Source organism: Hyla sarda, chromosome 9 (assembly GCF_029499605.1).
Source record: "Hyla sarda isolate aHylSar1 chromosome 9, aHylSar1.hap1, whole genome shotgun sequence".
In the NCBI taxonomy this organism is placed as follows: Eukaryota; Metazoa; Chordata; class Amphibia; order Anura; family Hylidae; genus Hyla; species Hyla sarda.
In genome coordinates, this window is record NC_079197.1 from 144,922,706 (window position 1) to 144,949,909 (window position 27,204).

The 27,204-nt window shown below is 42.3% G+C and overlaps 1 protein-coding gene across 1 annotated transcript in view; it reads right to left on the reverse strand.

The window, feature by feature from the left end:
• Positions 1 to 26,802, reverse strand: part of LOC130290415 (cytochrome P450 2F2-like) — a 53,819-nt gene extending 27,017 nt beyond the window's left edge. The window contains exons 1-3 of the mRNA XM_056538042.1: positions 26,633 to 26,802; positions 7,358 to 7,520; positions 3,691 to 3,840 (exon numbers count right to left, since the gene is read on the reverse strand). Coding sequence (XP_056394017.1) covers positions 3,691 to 3,840; positions 7,358 to 7,520; positions 26,633 to 26,791 — 472 coding nt within the window. The 5' untranslated portion in view covers positions 26,792 to 26,802. The remainder of the gene's footprint in view (positions 1 to 3,690; positions 3,841 to 7,357; positions 7,521 to 26,632) is intronic.
• Positions 26,803 to 27,204: the final 402 nt, after the last annotated feature.

Genomic DNA, 27,204 nt, shown 5'->3' on the forward strand with positions numbered 1-27,204 from the left:
TATATATATATATATATATATATATATATATGTATATATATATATATATATATATTTTTTTTTTATATATATATACTATTTTGAGTTTTTCATAAATTACAAACCATATTCTTCATTCCATACAAAATCTTCAATGGAGAAAACAACAACGAAGAACATAAACATAAAGAACATAAATTAAACATAAACGAAGAACATAAACATAAAGAACATAAAATTACTTTCCCTCCCCCAAGAGACCCGTCCCCTTCTCCTGAGCCAACTAGGTTACTTGATCCCCTTATATTCCACTCTCCTATAACCCTCAGAAAAACGTACTTATCCTTGTAATAGATAAGCTCATATCTTTTTATTTGTTCTATCTCTCTTAACCATTCCTTTTTCTCTGGGCTTTCTGTGGCAAATCATTTTCTCACCATCATGATCTTAGCTATCCCAAAAATCTTTAAGCCAACCAAATTCCTTATCTCCCTCCTCAATCTATACCAAGGATTGCCGTTCTTAAAGGGGTACTCCACTGATCAGCGTTTGGAACACAATGTTACGAACACTTAGAGCCGGCTCCGGGAGCTCGTGACGTCATAGCCCCACCCCTTCATGATGTCACACCCCACCCCCTCAATGAAGGTCTATGGGAGGGGGCGTGACAGCCGTCACGCCCCCTCCCATAGACTCGCATTGAGGGGGTGGGACATGATGTCATGAAGGGGCGGGGTAATGACGCCACGAGCTCCCGGAGCCGACTATAAGAGTTCGGAACATTTTGTTACAAAAGCTGAGTAGCGGATAGATTTCTGTCCAGAACATATTCATCTTAGGGCAACCCCACATCATATGTAACAGGTCCGCCTCCATCGCCTGACACCTAGGACAGTTAGACTCCTCCCTCTTACCAATATTATGTAGTAACTTAGGTGTGTATGGCAGTCTATGTATTAACTTAATCTGAGACATTTTATGATTTCTATTTACAGAGGAGCAGTTAATATTGCTAAAAATGTCCCTCCACTCTCTCATTTATATTAACGACCTCCTCAGACCATTTTTTCCTAATTTTGGGACCCCTCCTGTCTATTGAAGCCTTCACCCATTATTTTTGTTTGTTGTTGGAGGTATACCAAACACAAAGTCCATCAACTCACGTTTACCAATTCCCCACTTGGGGTTCATCTTATCCTTTTCAAAAGCCTTTTTCATTGATATGTACAAAAAGAAGTGATTCTGGTTTAAATAAAATTCCACTCCATTCTATTAAATTGTTCTGTACTATCAAATTATTCACTCTCTGAATCCCCTTTGTCTCCCAATTAACATATTCTCTTAATTTATCAAATTCTGTCAAATACCCATTTTCCCATAACAAAGTGTAATTTAAACTCTCTTTAATCCCCATAATACGTCTTGTGTATTTCCAAACTGTATTCAACATTATACACACCGGAATCCGTGTCACCTCTTTGTGCAAACATCTGCCGCTCTCAATTATTTCCAAGGTGGAGTTACCCTTACTTCCCCACATATGAAGAAACATTTTAAGTGATTCATCCTCTTTAATCATAAATTCATTTGTGCCGCTATATAATATAATTGCAATATTTAATATAGAATACACATTTACTCCACCACCAACATACAGTCCCATGTCAATAACATCACTACCCCTACCTTCAGCCTCTTCCAACATACAGTCCCATGTCAATAACATCACTACCCCTACCTTCCGCCTCTTCCAACATACAGTCCCATGTGGAACACATCAATAGTCCCCTCCCACCAACATACAGTCCCATCAAAATAATATCACTTTCCCAGCCTTCAAGTCCAAGCACTCACCACAACTTTAAGCAAAAAAGTAAGTTTTATTCCATATCCTCAGGATAGAACCTTTTTTTTTTTATATATCAACTGGTTTCAGAAAGTTAAACAGATTTGTAAATTATTTCTATTAAAACATCTTAATCGTTTCAGTACTTATGAGCTTCTGAAGTTAAGGTTGTTCTTTTCTGTCTAAGTGCTCTCTGATGACACGTGTCTTGGGAATCGCCCAATTGAGAAGCAAATCCCCATAGCAAACCTCTTCTAAACTGGGCGGTTCCCAAGACACGTGTTATCAGAGAGCACTTAGACAGAAAAGAACAACCTTAACTTCAGAAGCTCATAAGTACTGAAAGGATTAAGATTTTTTAATAGAAGTAATTTACAAATCTGTTTAACATTCTGGAGCCAGTTGATATATATATATATATATATATATATATATATATATATACACATATATAAAATATATTTTTTCCTGGAAAACCCCTTTAAGCCTTCCTCTGCTGTTAACATGACCACACGCAGGCATCAGTTAAATGCACGAGGAGGCACCCACTAGCGACATCATGGTCCGTTTAAATTACACTAATGCTTTAACCCTATAGAACATATCTAATATGCATTACATTAAAGGGGTATTGCGGTGGAAATTTTTTTTTTTAAATCAACTGGTGCCAGAAAGTTAAACAGATTTGTAAAATACTTCCATATAAAAGTCTTAATCCTTCCAGTACTTATCAGTTGCTGTATGCAGCTGATAAGAGGAAGTTGATTTGTTCTTCTTTTCTGTCTGACCACAGTGCTCTCTGCTGACACCTCTGTCCATGTTAGGAACTGTCCAGAGCAGGAACAAATCCCCATAGCAAACCTCTCCTGCTCTGGACAGTTCCTGAAATGGACTGAGGTGTCAGTAGAGAGCACTGTGGTCAGACAGAAAGAAAATTCAAAATGAAAAGAACTTCCTGTGGAGCATACAGCAGGTATTGGAAGGATTAAGAATTTTAAATAGAAGTAATTTAACTTCCTGGCACCAGTTGATAAAAATAAAAAAACGTTTTCCACCAGACCACCCCTTTAATCCATATAAGCAATCAAAGGAATGCTTGTAAAATGCCTTTATGAAGGCTTAAAACAGTTTAAAAAAAGACCCCCCCCCCCTAATAAATTCAAATAACCTATTTAACTATTTCCAAATAAAAAATATAAACAAAGAAAAAATTATATATATTTGGTATCTCCATGTGCAACACTGTCCAGTCTATTAAATTATTACATTACACAGTCAGCATTGCAAAAAGAAGTAAAAATGTATCAAAATTGCTGGTTTTGGTCACTTCACATCCCTGAAAAAAAATAGAATAAAAAGTACCAAACAGTGACATCTACGCAATACTTGTACCAATAAAAAGTACACATTACAATGCAAAAAAATAGCGCACACAGCTGCCTAAGTGGAAAAAGAAAAAAGTCACAGGGGTGAGAGCATGCAAAAAAAAATTTTTTATAGTAAAATGAAACAAGTTATGCAAATGGTTTGATGAACGCAGATAAAAATATTGCCCCTCAAATTAATGCAATAGATTTTTTTTTTTTTTTGCCTTACAATTTTTTTTCTTGATTTATAATACACTATATAGTAAAATAAAGGGAGCCATCAAAATAAAAACTTATCACACAAAAAATAAGCCCTCATACAACTCTGGCAGTGGGAAAATAAAAATGTTATGGGTTTGAGAATGTGAAGATGAGGAAAGCAAAGAATGTAAATGCTGGAGGTTGGGAAAGGGTTAAAATTGAGAAATTTACTCTTGATTTCAATATTTTTATACAAACTTCTGTATTGAAGTTCTGGTCTGCATGCAGGATACCCACCATTAAAATGTTTAAAGTGGTTGACAAGGTGTTGGGCTTCCTCCAATACAGGTTCTTCTAAACTCTTCCTTCCCATTCCAAAATCTTTGAGGGTTGTGAGAGAAAATTGTCTCATTTGAGTCCATTCTTCATTGTTACTAAAAGATAATCCTTCAAAGAAAATGAAAACTATGACAAGTATGGCTACCTAATGGTACAACAGAATTCTTTGTTAAGAGCTCAGTATGATAAGGTTCCCTAGCGTCCTGCCAGCAGCAAAGTAATGGGTTAAAATTTCCCCCTGTGTGCCTGCAGGACCTTGGAATGGAGGGAAGGAGGGCACTTTGGTTGCGCCCTTGGTCAGATGACAATCCATCTAAATTTCATCTTTGTAATCTGCTCTTCTCTCCAGGTAGACTTTTTCGGCCCAGAATTAGATACTCTTATGCTTGATTTATCTGATAAGAAAGGAAAATCTTTACCCCAGACTTCCAGACCTCCTCATAGATTCCCTTATAATTGTGATAAGTCTCCTGTTAGAGCTAGGTTCTATTGGGGTTCCTTTAGAGGAAGAGGCAGTGATCCTTCCAGAAGAGGTGGGGATTCAAGGGGCTCAAAGCCCAAGAAACAATTTTGACAATCACAGTGTTCCAGTAGTCGGTCGCCTTTCTTTATTTTTTCCTCTTTGGGCACTAAAAATAAAGGACCCTTTGGTCAAAGGGCTACGTGCTTTCTTTTCTGTCTTACCCTCCAAATAGGTTTTTAATTTCTCAGACTCTTCAAGAACCAAAGAAGACTTTGCTAGAAGATTCAATTCTAGAACTTGTTTCTTTAGCCGCCCTGGAACCTGTGCCAACCTCGCAAATAGACATAGGAGTTTACTCCCCAGTAATTTTGGTCCCCAAGCCATCAGGCAAGTCACACCTAATAATCGACTGGAGATACTTTAAATCGATTTCTAGTCAAGAAATCTTTTTGTATGGAGACGATCAAGTCAGTCAGACCACTTCTATCCCAAGGGGATTATATGGCATCACTAGACCTCAAGGATGCCTATTTTCACATCCCAATTTTTTCCAGCGCACAGACGGTTCCTACACAATGCAGTGCACATTCAGGGGACTCTTTGTCACTTCCAGTTCAAAGTTCAACCTTCGGAATAACTACTGCCCCGTTTGTATTCACCAAAGTCATATCCACAGTAGTAGCCGTCTTACGGCTACAAGGGATTAAAAGTATCCCATATTTTGATGACTGGCTAATCATAGCCAATTCTTACCAGTTGCTCCAGTGCCACGTAGAGATCACTCTCTACTAAACGAGTTGGGGTGGATTGCCAACTTAGAAAACTCATGTTTTACGCCAGCCACAGAAAAACAGTTCCTACGTTTCATAATAGACTCTATGAGAGTGAAGATATTCCTATCCGGACCAGGAAGGAGCGTATTCTAAATGGTTATCTTTATCTCAGAGTTCCCCGCCTAGTGACACTGAGGACTCTTATGAGTTTTCTGGGTCTCCTCGTATCCTCAGCAGACATGGTGCTTTGGGCTCTGTGGCACCTCAGACCACTAGGGACCAAAGTTCTACAGATCTGGAACAGAACAGCATCAGGGCTAGACACGCTTCACTCCCTCTCCGCTTCAACCAGACACTCTCTCCTGTGGTGGAAGAATCTCAAGGATGGTATGTCTATGATAGAGCCAGATTGGCAAGTTCTAACCACAGATGCCTCCGGGTCAGGTTAAGGCGCTCATTTTGCCAGTCGCAAGGTTGCTGGAGCATGGACCTCAATAGAAAGGCAATTCTCCTCCAATGTCAGAGAGTTAAGAGCTATTTACGAGCTATTTACATCAACAAACTGGGTGGTACGAGATCGACAATCCTAATCAGAAGTAGGCAAGATCTTTTTATGGGCGGAGTCCAAGATAACCAGGTTATCGGCTGTCCATGTCAGAGGTACTCTGAATATAATAGCGGATCGCTTAAGTCAACAGATGACAATTCCAGGGGAATGGTCCTTGTCCCAAGACATTTTTCGAAAGATTACAGCCCAGGAGACCTAATGGCCACCAGGCTAAACGTCAAGGTCCAAAAATGTTGCTCCCTTTATGCGGAGGACCAACCGTTCGCCATGGATGCCATGTCAATACCCTCGCAGTTCAATCTGGCATATATTTTTCCACCAACATCCATGATTCCGAGAGTTCTGACGAAAATCAGACAAGAACAAATGTCTGTAATCTTGATAATCCCATTCTGGCGGAAGAGAGCTTGGTTTTCTCTCCTGATGACCATGAGTCAGGGAGTTTATTGGGAGCTCCCTCTACATCAGGATCTAATATCCCAGGGATCTAACTGCCTGGAGGTTAGTAGGGCCATTTTAAAATCTAAGGGATTTTCAGATTGGGTTCTAGATACGCTTGCACACTCTAGGAGAGTTTCTACAAATAAAACTTATGCAAGAAAAAAAAATTTTTTTTGTACTTGGTGTACAAAAATAATTTACATCGATCCCAACTAGACCCCAAATCCTTGAGTTCTTACAGGATGGGTTTGCTAAAAGTCTGTCTCCTAGTACTATTCGAGTAAAAGTGGCTGCACTTTCAGCTTTTATTCAAATAACGTTGTTGCAATACCGGAAAGTCAAGGACTTTGTTAAAGCCCTATGTAGACTCAGACCAAAAAGAGTCCAACCTATAGCCTCTTGGGATCTTTCGCTTACTAAAACAATTATGTCAACAACCCTTTGAGCCTCTAGAAGAGGCTTCCTTAAAATACTTTGCTTTTAAAACAATTTTTCTTTTAGCCTTAACATCTGAGTAGGGGAGTTACAGGCTTTAGCTGCTAAAGAGCCTTTCCTATCTTTCCGCTCTGATAGAGTACTCCTAAAATTCCTTCCTTCTTTTCTCCCTAAATGTCCATAATTTGCCAATACTATCCAAATAATATGTTTGCCACGTTATTTTCCATCCTCTCAAGAATCTTCTCAGTTTGATTATGCTTCTCTTGATGTGTATAGATGTTTACAGATATATGTCGACAAGACCAAGGTTTTTCATAAAGACAATAATTTTTTGTAGTGTTTCAAGGAAATAAAAAAGGGAAGATTGCCTCCAAAGCAACTATTTCTAGATGGATTTCTGACTGCAATAGGATTTCTTATTCCATCCAGGATCAAGATCCACCGGACTTTACCGGCTGAAAGAAGTGCAGTTCTTCTGGAACACATTTGCAAAAGTGCATCATGGACTACTCCAAACACTTTCTTTAAGCACTATAAGATTTACTTATTGTTGTCGGGTAGAATGCAGTCTGTTAAATCTGTATTAGATTCTGTTAATTAAACAAGCCCATCCAGGGATACTGCTTCTTGAATCCCATTATTGTGCAGCTGACAAGACGCTAGGGAAGATTAAAGTAGTTAATCTGTTTTCTTGTCAGCAGCACAACTTCCAATCCTTGTATGATATTTTGTTTCTTTATAATTTACTCACTGTCTAGAGGGAGGAGGATCCCTTATATACATCAGTGTTTTATTATTTCTCATTAAAAATTCCAAGGTCCTGAAAGCACACAGGGGAAATGTTAACCCATTATTGTGCTGCTGACAAGACTAAGGGAAAACAGATTAACTACTTAAATCTAATCTTACTATGTCTAGATCCATCATGGGCTGTGAGCTTACCTTTATTCTGAAACAGTTCATCAAAAAGCGGGAGAGTGCCCCGATTTAAAAATACGTCTCCCAAATCAACGAATGCCTCCTTTATGGTCGGGTATCCAGCCAGAACCACTGTAGGTCTTGTGCCAAAGTATAAAGTGTAAATGGGTCCAAACTTCTGTGACAACTGTAAAAGTACCAGAGAGACCTTCTTAGAGGATAACACAAGTCTTACTTTAGCATCATTAGAAATTGTGTTTCTACATTTGGCAACCCCGAAAACATATCAAACTTTTCTGTAATTCTGAATTTAGCAGATACTAGATATTTCAGACCACAATGACTACTATTATTACATATATATCATGTCATACAAATCTCCAGGTAATGTTCTCTTACGTATGGCTACCTCTACACATCGAGCCGGGCAGCCTTGGACATGTATATGTGAAGCTAGGTGCGGAAAAAAGAGACAGCAGAGCTACTCATTGCATAATATGTCTGGATATCACCATATGAAAGAAACAGATTGAAATCCGCTCACTTAGCACTGTTGTGCAGCAAAGACACAACAGCTTATAGCGCTTTCAGCAATCATTATGAACGATGCAGCCACCGGGTGCCGGTCAGGATCATTAGGTCCACCAGAGAAGCCAAGAATCAGCAGGAAAGAACAGGAAAACGTCCCGGGTTTTTTGGCGCAAATCCATCTGTGAAAGAAGATTGGTGCTCACCAGTTTAACACACCAACACATGTTTATTTGTATAGTAAAACTCAGTAGCCAAACACCATTACTCATTTTTGGGCATGCAACAAATGTCATTTGTTTATCTGAAGAAGGGGCGTTGCATGCCCTGAAACGTATACATGAGGGAAATACTAATGGTTTGAGAATTTATGCATTGGAGATGGTCTCTCTGTCTGCCAGGGTCAGCAATTGCAAGCGGTTCCTGATGGACAGGAAGCCTGGGGCTTCCATGTTCATGACATCATGCCACGCCCCCTTCATTCCATAGACATGAATGAAGAGGGCGTGATGTCACAAACATGGCTGCCCCAAGCATCTGAGTTTGAAACACTGCAGTGCTGGCCCCGGGATCGCAGGGGTTCCCAGCGGCCGGACCCCCCATGATCAGACATGTTATCCTCATACCTTTGATAGGAGATAACATGTCTAGGGGCAGAGTACCCCTTTAAGGGGTTAAACTTGTTTATTGACTCAGACATCACAACAGAGAGTTCCATAGTCTCACTGCTCTTACAGTAAAGAATCTCTGTCTGTGATGATGGTGAAACCTTCTTTCCTCTAGACGTAGATGATTCCCCCCTTGTGATGGTTACCTGTCTAGGTATAAAAAAAATCACTAGAAAGATCTCCGTACTGTTCATTCATATATTTGTACATTGTGACAGATCGCCCCTAAGACGTCTTGTCTCCAAACTAAATAACCCCAAACTTGATAACCTGTAATCCTCCCATACCATTAAAGGGGTATTCCAGGCAAAAACTTTTTTTTATATATCAATTGGCTCCAGAAAGTTAAACAGATTTGTAAATTTCTTCTATTAAAAAATCTTGATCCTTTCAGTACTTATGAGCTTCTGAAGTTAAGATTGTTCTTTTCTGTCTAAGTGCTCTCTGATGACACGTGTCTCGGGAAATGCCCAGTTTAGAAGAGGTTTGCTATGGGGATTTGCTTCTAAACTGGGCGTTTCCCGAGACAGGTGTCATCAGAGAGGACTTAGACAGAAAAGAACAACCTTAACTTCAGAAGCTCATAAGTACTGAAAGGATTAAGATTTTTTAATAGAAGAAATTTACAAATCTGTTTAACTTTCTGGAGCCAGTTGATATATAAAAAAAAGTTTTTGCCTGGAATACCCCTTTAATTATCTTTGTCGCCCTCCTCTGAACCCTCTCCAGTTCAGCATTGTCCTTATTATATACAGGGCACAATACTCCATGTGCGGTCTGACTAATGATTTATACAGAGGCAAAACTATTGTTGTTTCTTCTCTTATCTGTGGGTTGGATATATTTACTTAAATAGATTTTTATCATTTATTCACTCAAAGTTATCATTTCCTTTGCTGGAGCATTTTCACTTTAAAGGGGTACTCCACCCCTAGATATCTTATCCCCTATCCAATGGATAGGGGATAAGATTGCTGATCGCAGGGGTCTCCCTGCTGCACCCGACGTTCGTTTAGAGCCCCCTCCCATAGACATGCATTGAGGGGGCGTGGCTGTGATATTGCGAGTCTCCTCCCCACATCGCCAGTCATCTGGCACAGAGCAAAGTTCGCACCGTGCACCGGATGTCTGGGGTTCCGCAGCTAAGATGGTGGGGGTCCCAGCGGCGGGACCCCCACGATCAGACATCTTATCCCCTATCCTTTGGATAGGTAATAAGATGTCTAGGGGCAGAGTATGCCTTTAAAGAATTCATGCCCCAGGAGGAAGTTCACACCCAAATCCTTGGAGCATACAACTCCTGTTATACCTGTCCACATGAAATGTGTTGGTTTTAGTGAGGTAAACAATGTTTGTCAGCCGAAACATGATCTTTTAACAAACCTTCAATTACCACTAGGGCTGCACCATATATCGTAAAAGCAATCGAATCGCGATTTTTGCTTTTTGCGATATAGTGATACGGCCCCTGGGAAAACTTGCGATTATCTGCTCGGGCCAGCTCATGTGTGCTGCTGCAGGCTGGGGCCGGCCAGAGCAGGTAAAACAAATTTAACTACTAAAAGTCAGTGTTTCCCAACTAGGGTGCCTCCAGTTGTTGCAAAACTACAACTCCCAGCATGCCCGGGCCGGCAAAGGCTGTCCGGGCATTCTGGTAGATGTAGTTTCACAACAGCTGGAGGCACCCTGGTAGAAAAAGACTGAGCTAAGTAGAAGGGCGCAGGTTGAAAAAAAACAAAAACTCCCGATCCCTGCAGATGCCATTTCCCTCCGTGTGGTCCGGAGTCTCCTCTTTACCATACAACTAGTAGGGCCTTTCCCTTTTTCAGCCAATCACTGGCCGCAGCTGTGTCACGTGTCAAGCCAGTGATTTGCTGATGGGGAAAGGTTTTGTGACAGGGGGGAATGTGAGGGGGGGTGAGAATGTGACAGGGGGGAATGTGAGGGGGGGTGAGAATGTGACATGGGGGAGAATGTGACAGGGGGAGAATGTGACATGGGGAGAATGTGACATGGGGGGATGTGACAGGGGGGAAATGTGACATGGGGGGAATGTGACATGGGGAGAATGTGACATGGGGGAATGTGACATGGGGGAAATGTGACATGGGGGGAATGTGACATGGGGGGAATGTGACATGGGGAGAATGTGACATGGGGGGATGTGACAGGGGGGAAATGTGACATGGGGGGAATGTGACATGGGGGAAATGTGACATGGGGGAAATGTGACATGGGGAGAATGTGACATGGGGGGATGTGACAGGGGGGAATGTGACAGGGGGGAATGTGACATGGGGGGAATGGGATATGGGGGGAATGTGACATGGGGGGAATGTGACATGGGGGGAATGTGACAGGGGGAATGTGACAGGGGGAATGTGACATGGGGGGGAATATGACATGGGGGAGAATATGACATGGGGGGAATGTGACATGGGGGGGGGAATGTGACATGGGGGAGAATGTGACATGGGGGAGAATATGACATGGGGGGAATGTGACATGGGGGGGGGGAATGTGACATGGGGGAGAATGTGACATGGGGGGGAATGTGACATGGGGGGAATGTGACAGGGGGGAGAATGTGACATGGGGGGGAATGTGACAGGGGGGAGAATGTGACATGGGGGAGAATATGACATCGGGGAGAATGTGACATGGGGGGAATGTGACATGGGGGAGAATATGACATGGGGGGGAATGTGACATGGGGGGGGGAATGTGACATGGGGGAGAATGTGACATGGGGGAGAATATGACATGGGGGGAATGTGACATGGGGGGGGGGAATGTGACATGGGGGAAAATGTGACATGGGGGGGAATGTGACATGGGGGGAATGTGACAGGGGGGAGAATGTGACATGGGGGGGAATGTGACAGGGGGGAGAATGTGACATGGGGGAGAATATGACATCGGGGAGAATGTGACATGGGGGGAATGTGACATGGGGGAGATTATGACATGGGGGGGAATGTGACATGGGGGGGGAATGTGACAGGGGGGAGAATATGACATGGGGGGAATGTGTCATGGGGGAGAATGTGACATGGGGAGAATGTGACATGGGGAGAATGTGACATGGGGGAGAATATGACAAGGGGGAGAATGTGACATGGGGGAGAATATGACATGGGGAGAATGTGACATGGGGGGAATGCGACATGGGGGAGAATATGACATGGGGGAGAATGTGACATGGGGGAGAATATGACATGGGGAGAATGTGACATGGGGGGAATGCGACATGGGGGGGAATGTGACATGGGGGAGAATGTGACATGGGGGAGAATATGACATGGGGGAATGTGACATGGGGGGGGGAATGTGACAGGGGGGAGAATATGACATGGGGGAGAATGTGACATGGGGGAGAATATGACATGGGGGAATGTGACATGGGGGGGGGAATGTGACAGGGGGGAGAATATGACATGGGGGAATGTGACATGGGGGAGAATGTGACATGGGGGAGAATATGACAAGGGGGAGAATGTGACATGGGGGAGAATATGACATGGGGAGAATGTGACATGGGGGGAATGCGACATGGGGGGGAATGTGACATGGGGGAGAATGTGACATGGGGGAGAATATGACATGGGGGAATGTGACATGGGGGGGGGAATGTGACAGGGGGGAGAATATGACATGGGGGAGAATGTGACATGGGGGAGAATATGACATGGGGGAATGTGACATGGGGGGGGGAATGTGACAGGGGGGAGAATATGACATGGGGGAATGTGACATGGGGGAGAATGTGACATGGGGGAGAATATGACAAGGGGGAGAATGTGACATGGGGGAGAATATGACATGGGGAGAATGTGACATGGGGGGAATGCGACATGGGGGGGAATGTGACATGGGGGAGAATGTGACATGGGGGGAATGGGATATGGGGGGAATGTGACATGGGGGGGAATGTGACATGGGGGGAATGTGACAGGGGGAAAGTGACAGGGGGGAATGTGACATGGGGGGGAATATGACATGGGGGGAATGTGACATGGGGGAGAATGTGACGTGGGGGGGAATGTGACATGGGGGGAATGTGACAGGGGGGAGAATGTGACATGGGGGGGAATGTGACAGGGGGGAGAATGTGACATGGGGGAGAATATGACATGGGGGAGAATGTGACATGGGGGGAATGTGACATGGGGGAGAATATGACATGGGGGAGAATATGACAGGGGGGAGAATGTGACATGGGGGGAATGCGACATGGGGGAGAATATGACATGGGGGAGAATGTGACATGGGGGAGAATATGACATGGGGAGAATGTGACATGGGGAGAATGCGACATGGGGGGGAATGTGACATGGGGGAGAATGTGACATGGGGGAGAATATGACATGGGGGAATGTGACATGGGGGGGGGAATGTGACAGGGGGGAGAATATGACATGGGGGAGAATGTGACATGGGGGAGAATATGACATGGGGGAATGTGACATGGGGGGGGGAATGTGACAGGGGGGAGAATATGACATGGGGGAATGTGACATGGGGGAGAATGTGACATGGGGGAGAATATGACAAGGGGGAGAATGTGACATGGGGGAGAATATGACATGGGGAGAATGTGACATGGGGGGAATGCGACATGGGGGGGAATGTGACATGGGGGAGAATGTGACATGGGGGAGAATATGACATGGGGGAATGTGACATGGGGGGGGGGAATGTGACAGGGGGGAGAATATGACATGGGGGAGAATGTGACATGGGGGAGAATATGACATGGGGGAATGTGACATGGGGGGGGGAATGTGACAGGGGGGAGAATATGACATGGGGGAATGTGACATGGGGGAGAATGTGACATGGGGGAGAATATGACAAGGGGGAGAATGTGACATGGGGGAGAATATGACATGGGGAGAATGTGACATGGGGGGAATGCGACATGGGGGGGAATGTGACATGGGGGAGAATGTGACATGGGGGGAATGGGATATGGGGGGAATGTGACATGGGGGGGAATGTGACATGGGGGGAATGTGACAGGGGGAAAGTGACAGGGGGGAATGTGACATGGGGGGGAATATGACATGGGGGGAATGTGACATGGGGGAGAATGTGACGTGGGGGGGAATGTGACATGGGGGGAATGTGACAGGGGGGAGAATGTGACATGGGGGGGAATGTGACAGGGGGGAGAATGTGACATGGGGGAGAATATGACATGGGGGAGAATGTGACATGGGGGGAATGTGACATGGGGGAGAATATGACATGGGGGAGAATATGACATGGGGAGAATGTGACATGGGGGAGAATATGACATGGGGGGAATGTGACATGGGGGAGAATATGACATGGGGGGAATGTGACATGGGGGGGGAATGTGACAGGGGGGAGAATGTGACATGGGGGGAATGTGACATGGGGGAGAATGTGACATGGGGGAGAATGTGACAAGGGGGAGAATGTGACATGGGGGAGAATATGACAAGGGGGAGAATGTGACATGGGGGGAATGTGACATGGGGAGAATGTGACATGGGGGGAATGCGACATGGGGGGGAATGTGACATGGGGGAGAATGTGACATGGGGGGAATGTGACATGGGGGAGAATATGACATGGGGGGAATGTGACATGGGGGAGAATGTGACATGGGGGAGAATGTGACAGGGGGGAGAATGTGACATGGGGGAGAATGTGACATGGGGGAGATTGTGACATAAAATTATAATAAAACCATAGAAACATGAGAATCAGGTTTAAAATAGAATGTTTTAAATGTGGAATCTGAAGACCAATTCGCGGCTTTGATTATATCTGAGAGAGAAGCACCCGATTGAAACATTTTTGTGGATGTTGCACCTCTAGTGGAATGGGCAGTGAACGTGGAAGTATCTATGCCTGCCATGGACATGGTATGTTTAACCCAACGAGCTAGGGTAGTGGAAGAAACAGCTTTGTGAGGTTTACAGTAAGATATCAATAACTGTGAGGAAGAAACCGAACGTAAAGATTCCGTCTTAGACTCGTAGGAACGTAAACAACGAACTACACAGAGTTTAGGATGATGAGGAAAAAACGGATAAAATATTGAATGTAAATTGGTTTTGGTACGACGATAAACCGTTAAAATAACTCCGCTTGGAGAATATTGTCTTCTAGAGACGTCAAGTGCTCTAACATCGGAAATGCGTTTAATAGAAATAAGACACAAAAGAACTGTAAGTTTAAAGGAGAGTAGTTTAATGGATAAGAGATCATTGTCGTCCCAAGAAGTAAAGAGATTTAATAAAATATTAACATCCCAAGTAGAATCATGTCTTGGTAAGGGTGGGCGACGGAAACGGATGCCTTTTAAAAGTTTGCAAACGAGAGGATGCTTACCAACAGGGATAGAGTCAATGAGAGAATGTCGAGCAGAAATGGCGGATCTATACACATTTATGGTTCTGTAGGCTTTACCAGAGTCAAAGGAAGCAGAAAGGAAATTTAAGATGTTGGAAATAGATGTTTGTAAGTGATCCAAGTCCCATTGAGAGCACCAATAAATCCAAATTTTTCAGGCTGATCTGTAAGCAGACCTGGTGCCTGGAGCCCAGGTGTCCGATAAGAGTTCTCTAGTTGTGAGAGAAAGTGGAGAGATCGGTCTGGAATGCCTGAGATTAGACACGCAATTAGAACTGGTTGTTCTGAGAGAATTAGAGGATGAGAGTTGCCAAGAGGATCCAATAAGAGATCTGGAAAGGATGGAAGAATTCGAGGGTAATCTATTAATAGTGGAAGAAGTTGAGGGAACCAAGATTGGGTTGGCCACCAAGGTAGAATCGTGACCATAGTAGATTTCCGAATCGAGACTTGTAGTAGGAGTCTTGGTATTAGATTGAACGGAGGAAATGCATAGAGAATTTCTGGAGGCCAAAATTGTAGGAATGCGTCCGAACCAAGGGCATCCGGATCTGGCCTCCAACTGAAAAATTGAGGAATTTGACGGTTCAGTCGAGAAGCGAACATGTCTAATTGTAGGGGGCCCCATAATTGATTGATTGTTCGGAATATGGAAAGATGAAGTTTCCAGTCGCTGAAATCCGTGAGGAAGCGAGAGTTCCAATCCGCTATGGAGTTGGAAACTCCCGGAAGGTACTCCGCTTTCAAGATGATATGTCTGTCTAGACAAAAATGACAAAAATCTTTGGCAATATCGGCAAGGCACTTGGAATTCGTACCGCCCAGATGATTGATATATTGGACAGCGGAAATATTGTCCATGCGAAGTAATACACTGCAGTGAGATGAATTCTTGACAAAACTCTTTAGAGCGAAGGACCCAGCTAAAAGCTCTAAGCAGTTGATATGTAATTGGGATTCGGAAGGAGACCATTTCCCTCCAGTAGAGAGGGAGCCGCAGCGCGCTCCCCAACCAGAAAGACTTGCGTCTGATTCTATTATGATATCCGGGCTTGGATGGAAGATGGTTTTTCCATTCCAAATTTGGATATGGGAGAGCCACCAAAGAAGTTCTTCTTTGGCATCTGGAGATAATCGGATCTCGTCCGAATATCCCAGACCTCCCCTCAGGTGTTGGATCTTCAAACGCTGAAGAGCTCGATAGTGAAGAGGGGCTGGAAAGATAGCTTGAATGGAAGCTGATAGAAGACCCACAATCCGAGCAATGGATCTCAGAGAGATAAGATCTGTCTGAAGAACTTGACGAATCTCTTTCCGGATCGTTTTCAATTTCTTGGGTGGTAAACTCAGAGTAGTTGACTGAGTGTTTATCAGGAAACCTAGAAACTCCAATTCTTAAGACGAAGTTAAAATGGATTTTTTGAAATTTATCAGAAAGCCCAAGTTCGATAGGAGAGATAATGTCCAATCCCCTTGTGTGAGAAGGAGAGAAGGGGATTGTGCCATGATAAGGATATCGTCGAGGTAAATGATGAGGCGTACTCCTCGACTTCTTAATAGTGCTACAACTGGTTTCAGAAGTTTTGTGAAGCACCAGGGGGCCGAAGATAGGCCGAATGGAAGGCAAGTGAATTGCCATATTTGATCGTTCCAAGGGAATTGAAGACATTTTTGGGATGAAGGATGAATTGGGACAGTTAGATAAGCATCCTTCAGATCGATTTTTATCAACCAATCGTCCTTTAGTAATAGGTCTCTTAGGAAGTGTATACCTTCCATTTTGAAATGTCTGTACACAACAAAGTTGTTGAGTAGTCGTAAGTTGATTACAGGTCTGTGACCTCCGTCCTTTTTGTTCACTAGAAATAGGTTGTTGAGAAAACCTGAATGAGGATGTTGGATGGGTATAATAGCTGCCTTTGTAATACGGTCTTTTACTTCTGTATCTATCAGCATTTGGTCTGATTTTGAGAATTGGATTGGATGAGGAGGATTGTATTGTATGGAAGGTGATACAAAATCTATTTGGAAGCCTGAAACGGTATTCAGTATCCAGGAGTCTGATGTAATCATACTCCAGTTGTTCAAAAAATACATGATCCTTCCGCCCAATGGAATGTTGTGGAAAGAAAATGGGAGGCTTACCTGAAGAAGAGTTTGCTCTAGCAATCCCGCGTTGACCTCTAGGGCGCCAGGACCGTGCTCTGTAGGGGAAGAACGGGGAGGGATTCGGAGGTTGGACTGGGTAGGACTGTTGGGAGGGTTGTTGTTGTTGATAGGAGCCTCTCTGTTGTCTAGATGGTATGTATCGGCCGGAAAATGGGCTCCTGCCTTTTCCGGCCCTTGCAAAAACATGGTTGTTAAAAACTTTTTTAAGGGAAGATTGTGCCTTTGTTATGGAGGAAAACATGCCTACATATTTTCCCATTTGTTGAATAAAATCCTCCCCAAATAACTTTCCCTCAGTGGGATTAGTGAGTTCATTAGATGCCATATTAGTTAATTGGGGGTCAATTTTTAAGAGGATCGCTCTTTTGCGTTCCGTAGTAATAGCTGCATTGGCGTTACCTAAAAAACAAACAGCACGTTGTGCCCAGCCCCGAAGGACTTCTGTGTCTATAGGTTTTGAAAAGGAAGCTGATTCCTCAACTAGATCCAGGATTTTTGAAAGAGGCCCTAGCAGATCTAGTAATTTATCTTGGCAGGATTTAAGGCTTTTGTCTAAACCCTTTCTTGGGTTTTTACCCATTTTCATCAAGAATTTGTTTAAAACTGGATCCAGCTCTGGAGTCATAGCAGAGCAGTGGGGAAGGGTAGGGCGTGGACATTCCGCCCTCATTTTATTGCGGGTAGACCTATCAAGGGCTTTATTGATCCTGATAGATAAAAACTGGGCTATAATGGAATTAGGAAGCCATTCACTTGATCGAGGATGACGGATCAGGGAAGGGTCAAAGTATGCGGAGTCTTGCTACGATATGGGATGTTCTTCCTGCATACCAGGGTCTTCAATTAACTCTCCACTTTCTTGTGAGAGATGTTCCATTTCATCATCAGAGGCATCATTATGAGAATCAGAAGATTCAGTAGAATCTGGTTCTACAAAGGAATTCGGTTTTTGTCGTTTGGCCGATTTCTGTGCCCTAATTATCTGATCTTCCTCACGGGCAGAGGGTACATTCTGTGTCTGAGGAACACAAGTCATATGACCTGAACTAGGTCTATCAATAATAATAGTATCTTGGCAAACTTTTTTATGATGTTTTTTAGAAGAAATGCCGCCGTCTGAAATGTGATGTCTCTTGGCTTTAGCTTTTTTATGTACATTAAAACCAGTAGCCATGTTAGAGACGGAAGTCTCAGGAGACCAATAAATATCTAAGGGGGTCTTAGGATTGGAAGTAGAGGGATGTGCCAGTGCCATAGAAATGGACTTGGAAATACTGTCTTGTAATAAAATGACAGCAGATTGAACAGCTGAGTGAACAGAGCGAGCTACAGAACTGTCCACTAAAGATTGAATATTGTCATGACTGGAATTATCAATAGCTTGAGGGCAATTATCTCTGGGGAGAGCCCTGGATTCGTCTAATAATTCCATAATTATTAATAAATTATTAGCAAAGAATTTGTAAATAATATTTAAGAATATAATAGGAGTGAATGGGGTATCTGAGAATTTTTTTTTTGGTGTAACAGTACCCAAAACTGGCCACCAGATGGGGGCAGGGGTATTGGTAATAAAATATATTGACTTAAAAACAACAAATTAGGTAATTTGTTAATAAATGGCTAATCCGGGACGTGAAGGGAGGCTGTGACAGGAGGATGTTTACAGGCTGACAGGAACCGTCGACTGACAGATTCCCGCCCCCGGCAGGTGATGACCACTCTGCCGAGGTCACGCAAGAGCCGAGAACCAGGAAGTAAGATGGCGGCGGTGACACAGTTAGAAGGAGAAGAAAGAAGATGTAGGGAGCGGAGTTCCGTAGAAGCGCACCGAGAACCGAGGTAACGGAGGGGATCGGAGGTGAAGGTAAGTATATACCATGCGGTAGTTCAGTTTAGCAATGAAATAAAGGATATAACAGAGGATGGGCCGAAACTGTATAACAACCCAGCGCTATAGTGTATATGGAAGCAAAATATGTATATCTAATAATAAGAAATAAACAATAAAACGGGATAAAGGATGATTTAGATATAGGAAAATTGGAAAATTATGGAAAATATATATCAATGGAATATTAGGAAAATAAAATTGGAAAATAAAATATGAAAATAAAATTGGAAAATAAGAAGAATAATAAATGTAAAGAAATATACAATAAAGGAGTGAATAATATAGGTATTTACATATAAATATACTATATTAATACAATAATATCAGGAGACAAAAAATCACTCATCTATTATCTCTGCTGAGCAGCAAAAGAACTCCTTCTGATGATATACTAACTGTCACCTTTATGATGTGTCCTACATTACTATTGGTTAATGTGAAAGGTAGCATGTTTGTATGCACTATACCTTATGTTTTTTCTCATACATATCATCTTGTATATGTATTTTTCTTTTGCTGCTGAGTAAGTAAAAGAGGTTTGAAAAGCATAATAGGAGCGTTTTGTCTTGTTATAAAATTGCACATTTTCCCCCTATTGTGCAGCCCTAATTACCATTTACTCTTTTACGGCACATCTCTTTGCTGGATCGCTTTTCCTTTTAACTGTCAGATGGAGGTGCGCTCTGTGGGGATAGGACACAGGCAGCACTTGGAGCAGGTGATCTGATTCTTCCCTTGCGGGATATATGGTATATCTCCTACCAGCCAGGAAGGAATTAATTGGTGATAATTAACTTAATAATTTTGGTGCTGAATACTAAGACTTGATCTATATAGATGCTTACTGCTCCCCCTACCCTCTGGGCTGAGCGCTCTGCACCTGGCCCGGGGAGGAAGGAGATGTGCAGCACGTGGGAGCACAGTTATACAGCACATTTTGGGTGCACTTCCCTTATGCACTAGCAGTCGCAGCTAAAGTATTCAGTTGCAATCTGCAGGAGGGACCTAGACCACTGCTTTAATCGGCAAGTCCAAGTCCTGCCTGCAGTTCAGTCCTAAACAACCTTTAAGGGGTTGCCCCCTCGCGGGGATAAACCCTTACTAGATTACCTCCCCATAAAAACTCTTTATTATTATTTATATTACTAAAATAACCCCTTCAAACTTTTTAAAATTATCAGCGGTTCAGTGACTGAATTCACAGTGAGGGTATTATAATAACCCCCTACTTATACAGGTATCACCGGAGCTATGGTATCTATTATTGTAACTGGTGTGCAGGATATGCCTGTATCACCTAACCATAGATTCCCAGTCCTGTTATTTATGTTATTCTGTCTGCCGCTGGTTAAAACTTAGACAAACAGCCTCTCCGATGTTTCGCGGATGAACTCGCTTTGTCAAGGGTTGTGAGGCTACTGAGCTCCAGAACGCCCATCACTTCCTTATATAGCTTTGCATTCCCTCACTTCCGTATGGTCCCCCACCAATAGAGATGCTCCGCGTCATGATCTCGTTTATCGCGTGGTTAGTGAACCAATCATCTCTTTCACATGGCCTTTGTTATGATCATGTGACCCAATTACATGCGAGATCCCGTATCTCGCGCGATCTCGCTCCTTATGATCTCTTACCCAGTGGCGTAATCTCGCGCATGTCAGCTCTCGCTCCGGTCCTAGGTATGTACACTTGCCCGCATGTCACTGAACTTAGAAGCTTTTCCGCCCCACTCGGATGTCTATAGGATTGCGCACATGTCTAAATACTTTGTAATTTTGATTATTTATTTATCGGTTCATATGGGCTAAGTCCTTCTTGTTACTTAATATATATATAATGCAAATTCAACATTAGTTCACAATACTGTTATTATATAAGGGGGCATTTCTAATATGCTTCTTCACTGTCTCTTGTACCAATACCTTTATCTAGCTATAGAATTTTTAAATATTTTATTTTTGCTTTTATTACCATTTCTACTTAGATCTGTCAATATAACTCTTTATATATTGAACATGCTACCTCCTCTTCATATTATCTATCCCTAATGTGTTTAGACCTATTATAATTATTGGTATTTTGTATTTAATGAATATGATACCATCTATACTTTCTATATATATATTGTGTCAGGCAAAACTGATTGTTCCTATTGTTTAGGGAGATGATACCTAACCAGCATGCTCAACTACTCCCTTTATAACAGTATTTTTAGCAATTGTTGTTATCGTTAATATTATAGGTATTATTAATGTTGTTGTTGTTAGTGTAAATTTAATACCATATTCCTTCTTGTCTTTTATAGAACCCATACGTGTACAGGACAATCCTTTCCTTTTTCGGGACAGCCCTGGACCAAGGGTGAGTATGTATCTTATGCTATCTAATTCATTTCTATATTGGTATAAGGGTGTCCGAAGTGGTCTATACTGGGGTTTACAATATTGTTATGTTTTTAATTATTTACTTATTCCAGGAACGCTACATATGTAAAGTCCTCATTTAACCCATATGGACTTTTACGGTGGTATATCCACTTTGCCTCTTCTTGTAATAGTAGCTTATCAATGTTCCCTTTTCTCGGGCCTAGTTTCATTTGACATAGGCCCCAGAATTTAACATTGTCGGCTTTGTTCTCATGTCTAGTCCGTACGTGTCTCGCTAGGGGAGTATCTACCCCTGTCCTTATTGTGCTAATATGTTTTCCAATCCGTTTTCTCAGTTCTTGTGTAGTTTTGCCCACATATATCATAGGGCATGTATAAGTTGCAATATAAATTGCATTTTGGCTGCTGCAATTGATAAACTGTCTTATCTCATATTCCTTTCCATCTGTTGGATTTCTGAATTTCTTTATTATTGCCATATGTTTACACATGGAGCAGTGCCCGCATGGGTAGGAGCCCATTGGTGGTTTCGGGATCCATGTCTCTCCACCTTCTTCCTCCTTCTTCTTATGATGGCTATGTACCAAAATATCTTTAATGTTGGCTCCTTTTCGGTAGGTAATGCTAGGTCTTTGACCAGTGACTTCTCCCAGATCCGGGTCCAGTTTTAGAACATGCCAATGGCGATTTAAGATGTGTGTAATCTGTGATGCATAACCATCAAAATTACCTATACATCTAATTGTTTTTGGTTTAGGATCTTTTTCTCTTTGTGGTCCCAACAGATCATTTCTTTCCAGGGACCTGACCCGATTATATGCTCTTCTCATATTTTTCTTGGGGTAACCTCTCTCTATAAAGCGTTGCATCAGGTTCTGACTCTCTAGTTGGAAGTTCTCTTCCTCCGAGCAGTTTCTCTTTGCCCGGAGGTATTGTCCATACGGTATACTCTTCTTCAGTGGGCCAGGATGCCAACTGTCCCACTGGAGTAAACTGTTAGTCGCAGTTGGTTTCCTGTAAATATTTGTTTGTATCTTCTGGTCATCATCTATATATATGGTTATATCCAGGAAATGAATGCTTCTACCTCCTTCTTCCAGTGTTAATCGCATACCTATCTCATTGTTATTGAGGTAGGAAACAAAGTCTCTAAATAGTGTTAAATCCCCATCCCAAAAAATCTAAATGTCATGTGTTGAGTGTTCTCACCAAAAACAAAAGTGCTCTCCCACCACCCCAAAAATAAATTAGCAAAAGAAGGTGCACATGTGATTCCCATAGCGGTACCCCTAATCTGCCTGTAGAGGGTAGCGCCAAAAAGAAAAAAATTGTGAGTGAGAATAAAATCCAAAAGTGTAGTGACAAAATTATTATGCCTCTGAAAGTGCGTGCTCCGTGTAGCTAAAAAGGTGCTTACTGCTGTGATGCCCAATGTGTGTTCAATATTACTGTAAAGACTTACTACGTCGAGGCTCATTAATCTTGTGTTAGGTGTCACTACCAAATCATTAATTTTCATCACCGTGTCCTTGGTGTCCTTTAAATAGGATGGGAGGGAGGTAACAAATGGGGATAATATACGATCTACATAGACACTAGCACCCTGTGTTAGGTGTTAGGTTGTTATTTCCCGATACTATCGGGCGTCCTTTAATTGGATTAATAGTCTTGTGGGTTTTGGGGAGCGCATAAAAGGTTGATATTACTGAATGTGGGTTGTATATATATATATATATATATATATATATATCTTTTTCTGTTATCAAATTTTCTTCCCTGGCTTTATCCAATATGACCTTTAATTCCAGAAGATACTGCCTAGTGGGGTCACTCGGTAATATGTTGTATGTTTCTCGGTTGTTTAGAAGCCTATATACCATGTCCTCATATGCTGATTTGTCTAACTTTTATTATCAATTCTTTGTTCTTTTGCAGATGTTTCAATGTGGTTTGTTCCTCCAAGGTAAGATTTGAATGAAATAAAATGGCTTTGTGGTCTTATTTTTTGGATGTCTTTTGTCACTAGATCGACAAATGTTGCAATATTCTGAAACTGTGATAGTGAGGGTGTCATTATTGACCTCGGCTTCAAGTCCGTGAAGTGTGCATTAAGAGTAATGTCGCCACCCTCACTCTCAGTTAGTAAATCAAATAGCGTCTCCACTGTCATGGAGTCCCTATAATTAGATTCACTTCTAGCATTCTCACTGTGCAGATGCCACTTGTGTAACGCCACCTTCCTGGCGAACAGGTTAATGTCCTTCACCCACCCAAATTCATCGAACCTGGGTGTGGGGGTGAAGGACAGACCTCTAAGTAGAAGTTTCCTTTCTGCATTCAATAGTACATGCGATGATAAATTGAATATTTGCATATTGTCATTCTGTTGTGGGCAACTCTCCAGTGTCTCAAGACTCTTGGAACAATTCTCCATTACCACTACATCATTTGTGGTTGTGTTGGAGGCAGGGTTGTTATTTGAGGCTGTATGGGTTGAGTGTTGCTCTGTACATGTACTTGGGTTCCTAACAAAGGAGTCCCTCCTGTATTTCCCATTGCCTGGCCTAAAAAATGAGGGTGCTGAGGGAGTGGAAGTTGGGGGGTAGACATGGGTGCCTGCAGTTCAGTCACATAAACTTGCTGTGGTGGCTAGTGCAGTGGGTAAGAGGACCTTTCATTTACTATCATATTTTTCTTTTTTTTAATAAATAAATAAAATGGGCAATAAAGTGTGAGGGGGGATTTCAATATTTTCATCTTCACTAGTGTCTTGTGTTTTTTTTTATTATTCTCTTTACAGGCTCAGTAGTATAGCCTTCTGATAGATGTGTATTACTAAACTGAGGCTTAGGCTTCTTTCACACTACACTAGAGGCTCTGTTACAGACGGATGTTAATGGCTCATTTTTTTTCTTTCTACTTTATCTGCCATTAATGTCCGTTTATTGTAACAGCTAGTCAATGGTTTGCAATCCTCTGCAGATTTTACACAGCTAAATCCGTTGCTTAAAGTGCACCATGTACATGCTTGTTATATATCTTATGTTTCTAGCTCCCTGCAGTGTCCTATAACCTCCTGAAATCTGCCTCCAATATACTACATGTGTAATGTCATGAGAAATCCATCCCGGGTCACTGTGCTCAGTGGGGATGGCAGCTTCCTATGTGGTAATATCTTCCCTACATCCTGCACACTCCAGTGTAAAGTACCAAGTGCTGAAGAGAGACAGAAATACCTGATATACAGTGATCCTTAGCATATACACCAATACACAGAGAGCTGCCTTCCCTGCTTATATCTAGTGGGAGTAAAAGCAACTGGACACCAGAAGCACTGCAGTCTGTACTCTGAAGGATGGGACATTCTGAAACTGCTGCAGAAACAACAGAAAAGATAGCATCCAGGTAAGAAGATACTGGCCCTGATTTACTAAGAGTGTTGTGTAGGTTTCTTTATGGGTTTTAATTCCCTACAATTTATTTCCCCACGGTATTTACTAAGGTTTCCCTACATTTTCCACTTTCCCTACATTTTGCTTTTTTCTACACATGCTCTGATCAGTCGGGTTTTCCTCAGTTTAAATCCACCACATTTTCTGTTGAAAGTTTAGTAAATATGTAGTTTTTTTGTGAAAATGTCGGGAACACGCCCCTTTTCTGTGATCACGTCCCCTTTTCCCGATGACCACACCCTTTTTCGTATTTTCTTAGCAAAATGGAGTTAGTCTGGTTTTTTTCTGGCGCACATCCCAATAAAACATGTTGGGTTTGCAATAGTAAATGAGGGCCATTGTATCAGGATATCCGGATGGTCACTTTAATTTCTCAGTTCATGGAACATCTTTTACAAAGTTGACTTTGGAAGCAAATTCTAAGTATCCTCTTTAACTTTTACCCCTCTACAGGATTCAGAAGCTTAATGTGGTGTCCCAGCACCAAAGGCTGTCCTGTGGGCTAAAGATTGCCTTGGGCATCCCTGCTGTCCTCATGTTGTACCCATTGCTCCGTTGTCTAACCTGTTATAATGTGATATATTTCTATGTTATGTATTAATTTATGCACTGTACCTTTAATGGATTGTGACAGAGGGACCAGGTGACCCTAATGCCCCAATGGGGGACCCCCAAACCTAGCCCTTATGTAGTGTAGGGAAGGAGGAGCTGTCTAATCTAGTCTGGACCTGTCAGAGTGTAATAGGAGAGTGTAGAAGGGTTGTTGTTCTTTTCTCTTGGTGGCCATATTGTTGTTGTCCTTGCTTTCTTCCTCAGGTTCGTTTGCAAATCACAGCTGGCAGTGGAGATTGAGAAATGGAGGATATGAGGATGAGGGTAGACATGCCCGTCTGACGAAATGACAGTTGGCATACAGCACCTACCAACCATATCACAACGAGCAAGAGTTATACAGGTTTTGTGGTTCAAACAGTTAACAGTGCTGTAACAACCCCTACAGTCCAGCAAAGAAACTTGGTTGTACATGCCTTTATTGGTAGCATACTGGGAGGGTCCCCCTACTCCTCTTAACAGGTTAGGTGGGTCCGTGCAGTCTACCCTGTCCAGCAATGTTACATAATGTTCCCTGTGCTTCCACAGATCTCATAACCATAAGGCCAGTCAGAATTCAATCACTGTTTTAGTAGTATGCAGTCAAGGAATGGCTGTATGTTATCAGTAAGTGGTAGTAATATTTAGTCGTGATGTGGTAGTATTACTTGGTCCTGGTACAGTAGTATTATTAGGTCTACGATGGGTACAGATTCCAACATGCCGTGCAATATATTCACCAATGCAGCTCACACTACTGAACACCAGGTATTGTTCTCTGACAATCTTCTAATAGGAAAAGTAAAGGAGGAGGTTTAGTAAGTCTGGCTGTAAAAAATCCCCATTTTCTTGGCAAAAATGAAAAACTTTTCCAGCAAAAGTGGGAAATGATCTTCATACATAATGTCATCCTGGAGAAGTTTTTTCAGTGCAGTTATTTCAGATATTATATGCAACATATGGATGAATAACTAAATGGCGTCATTGCGTCATCGACTAAATATATTCAGCCTCAGTGCCTAGGGCAGCATTAACTGTAAATAGGACTCCGTAAGTTGTTATTTGCATGATATTTTAAGGCTTTTTGACATTCTATAATCCTATTAGTTGCATAACTGCAATATTTAATAGAAAATTCAAAAAAAGTTCTGATTTTCACATCCAAAAACAATACAACTAACAAATAAGAAAAAACATAGACAAGAATCTTATTACAAACTTACCTTTGTTAAGTATGACAACAATCCCTCTGAATAGATCTGAAGAAAGTTGCCCAAAATTGGCAATGGGAATGGTCCAGGAGGTAACCTTCTTCGCTCCCACACATGTTTCCAGTAAAATAAAGCCAACATAAAGGTGACAACACCAACCAAGACGACCATGACATTATGCTGGTCCGTCATGGCTCTAGTATTCCCTACAACAAATCGTTGCTTTCTGTGTTTATTTAGGCTTAGTATGTTGGATAATGGGAGGCGTCATTTAATCATCCCCATAGGCTGGGAAAAGTATTCCTGGAGCTGCGCCCTGCTGTTGGCTGGAACTAAACGTGTTATGTCACGTGGTATAAGATTATATAACACAGCATAAAAAAGTAAAGCAACATGATAGCTCAGAATCCTATAACGCTTTAATCCCAGATGATTCAGAAGTTTATGGGGCCCCCCGTGTACCCACCTTTGATAGACACCCTGCCAACATACAATAGAATCAATTTCTACTCCTCTTCTGCTGGGGGTGATAATACTGTGGTTCCTGTATCCACACTCCTGCCCCCCCCCCCCCCCCCCAGTAA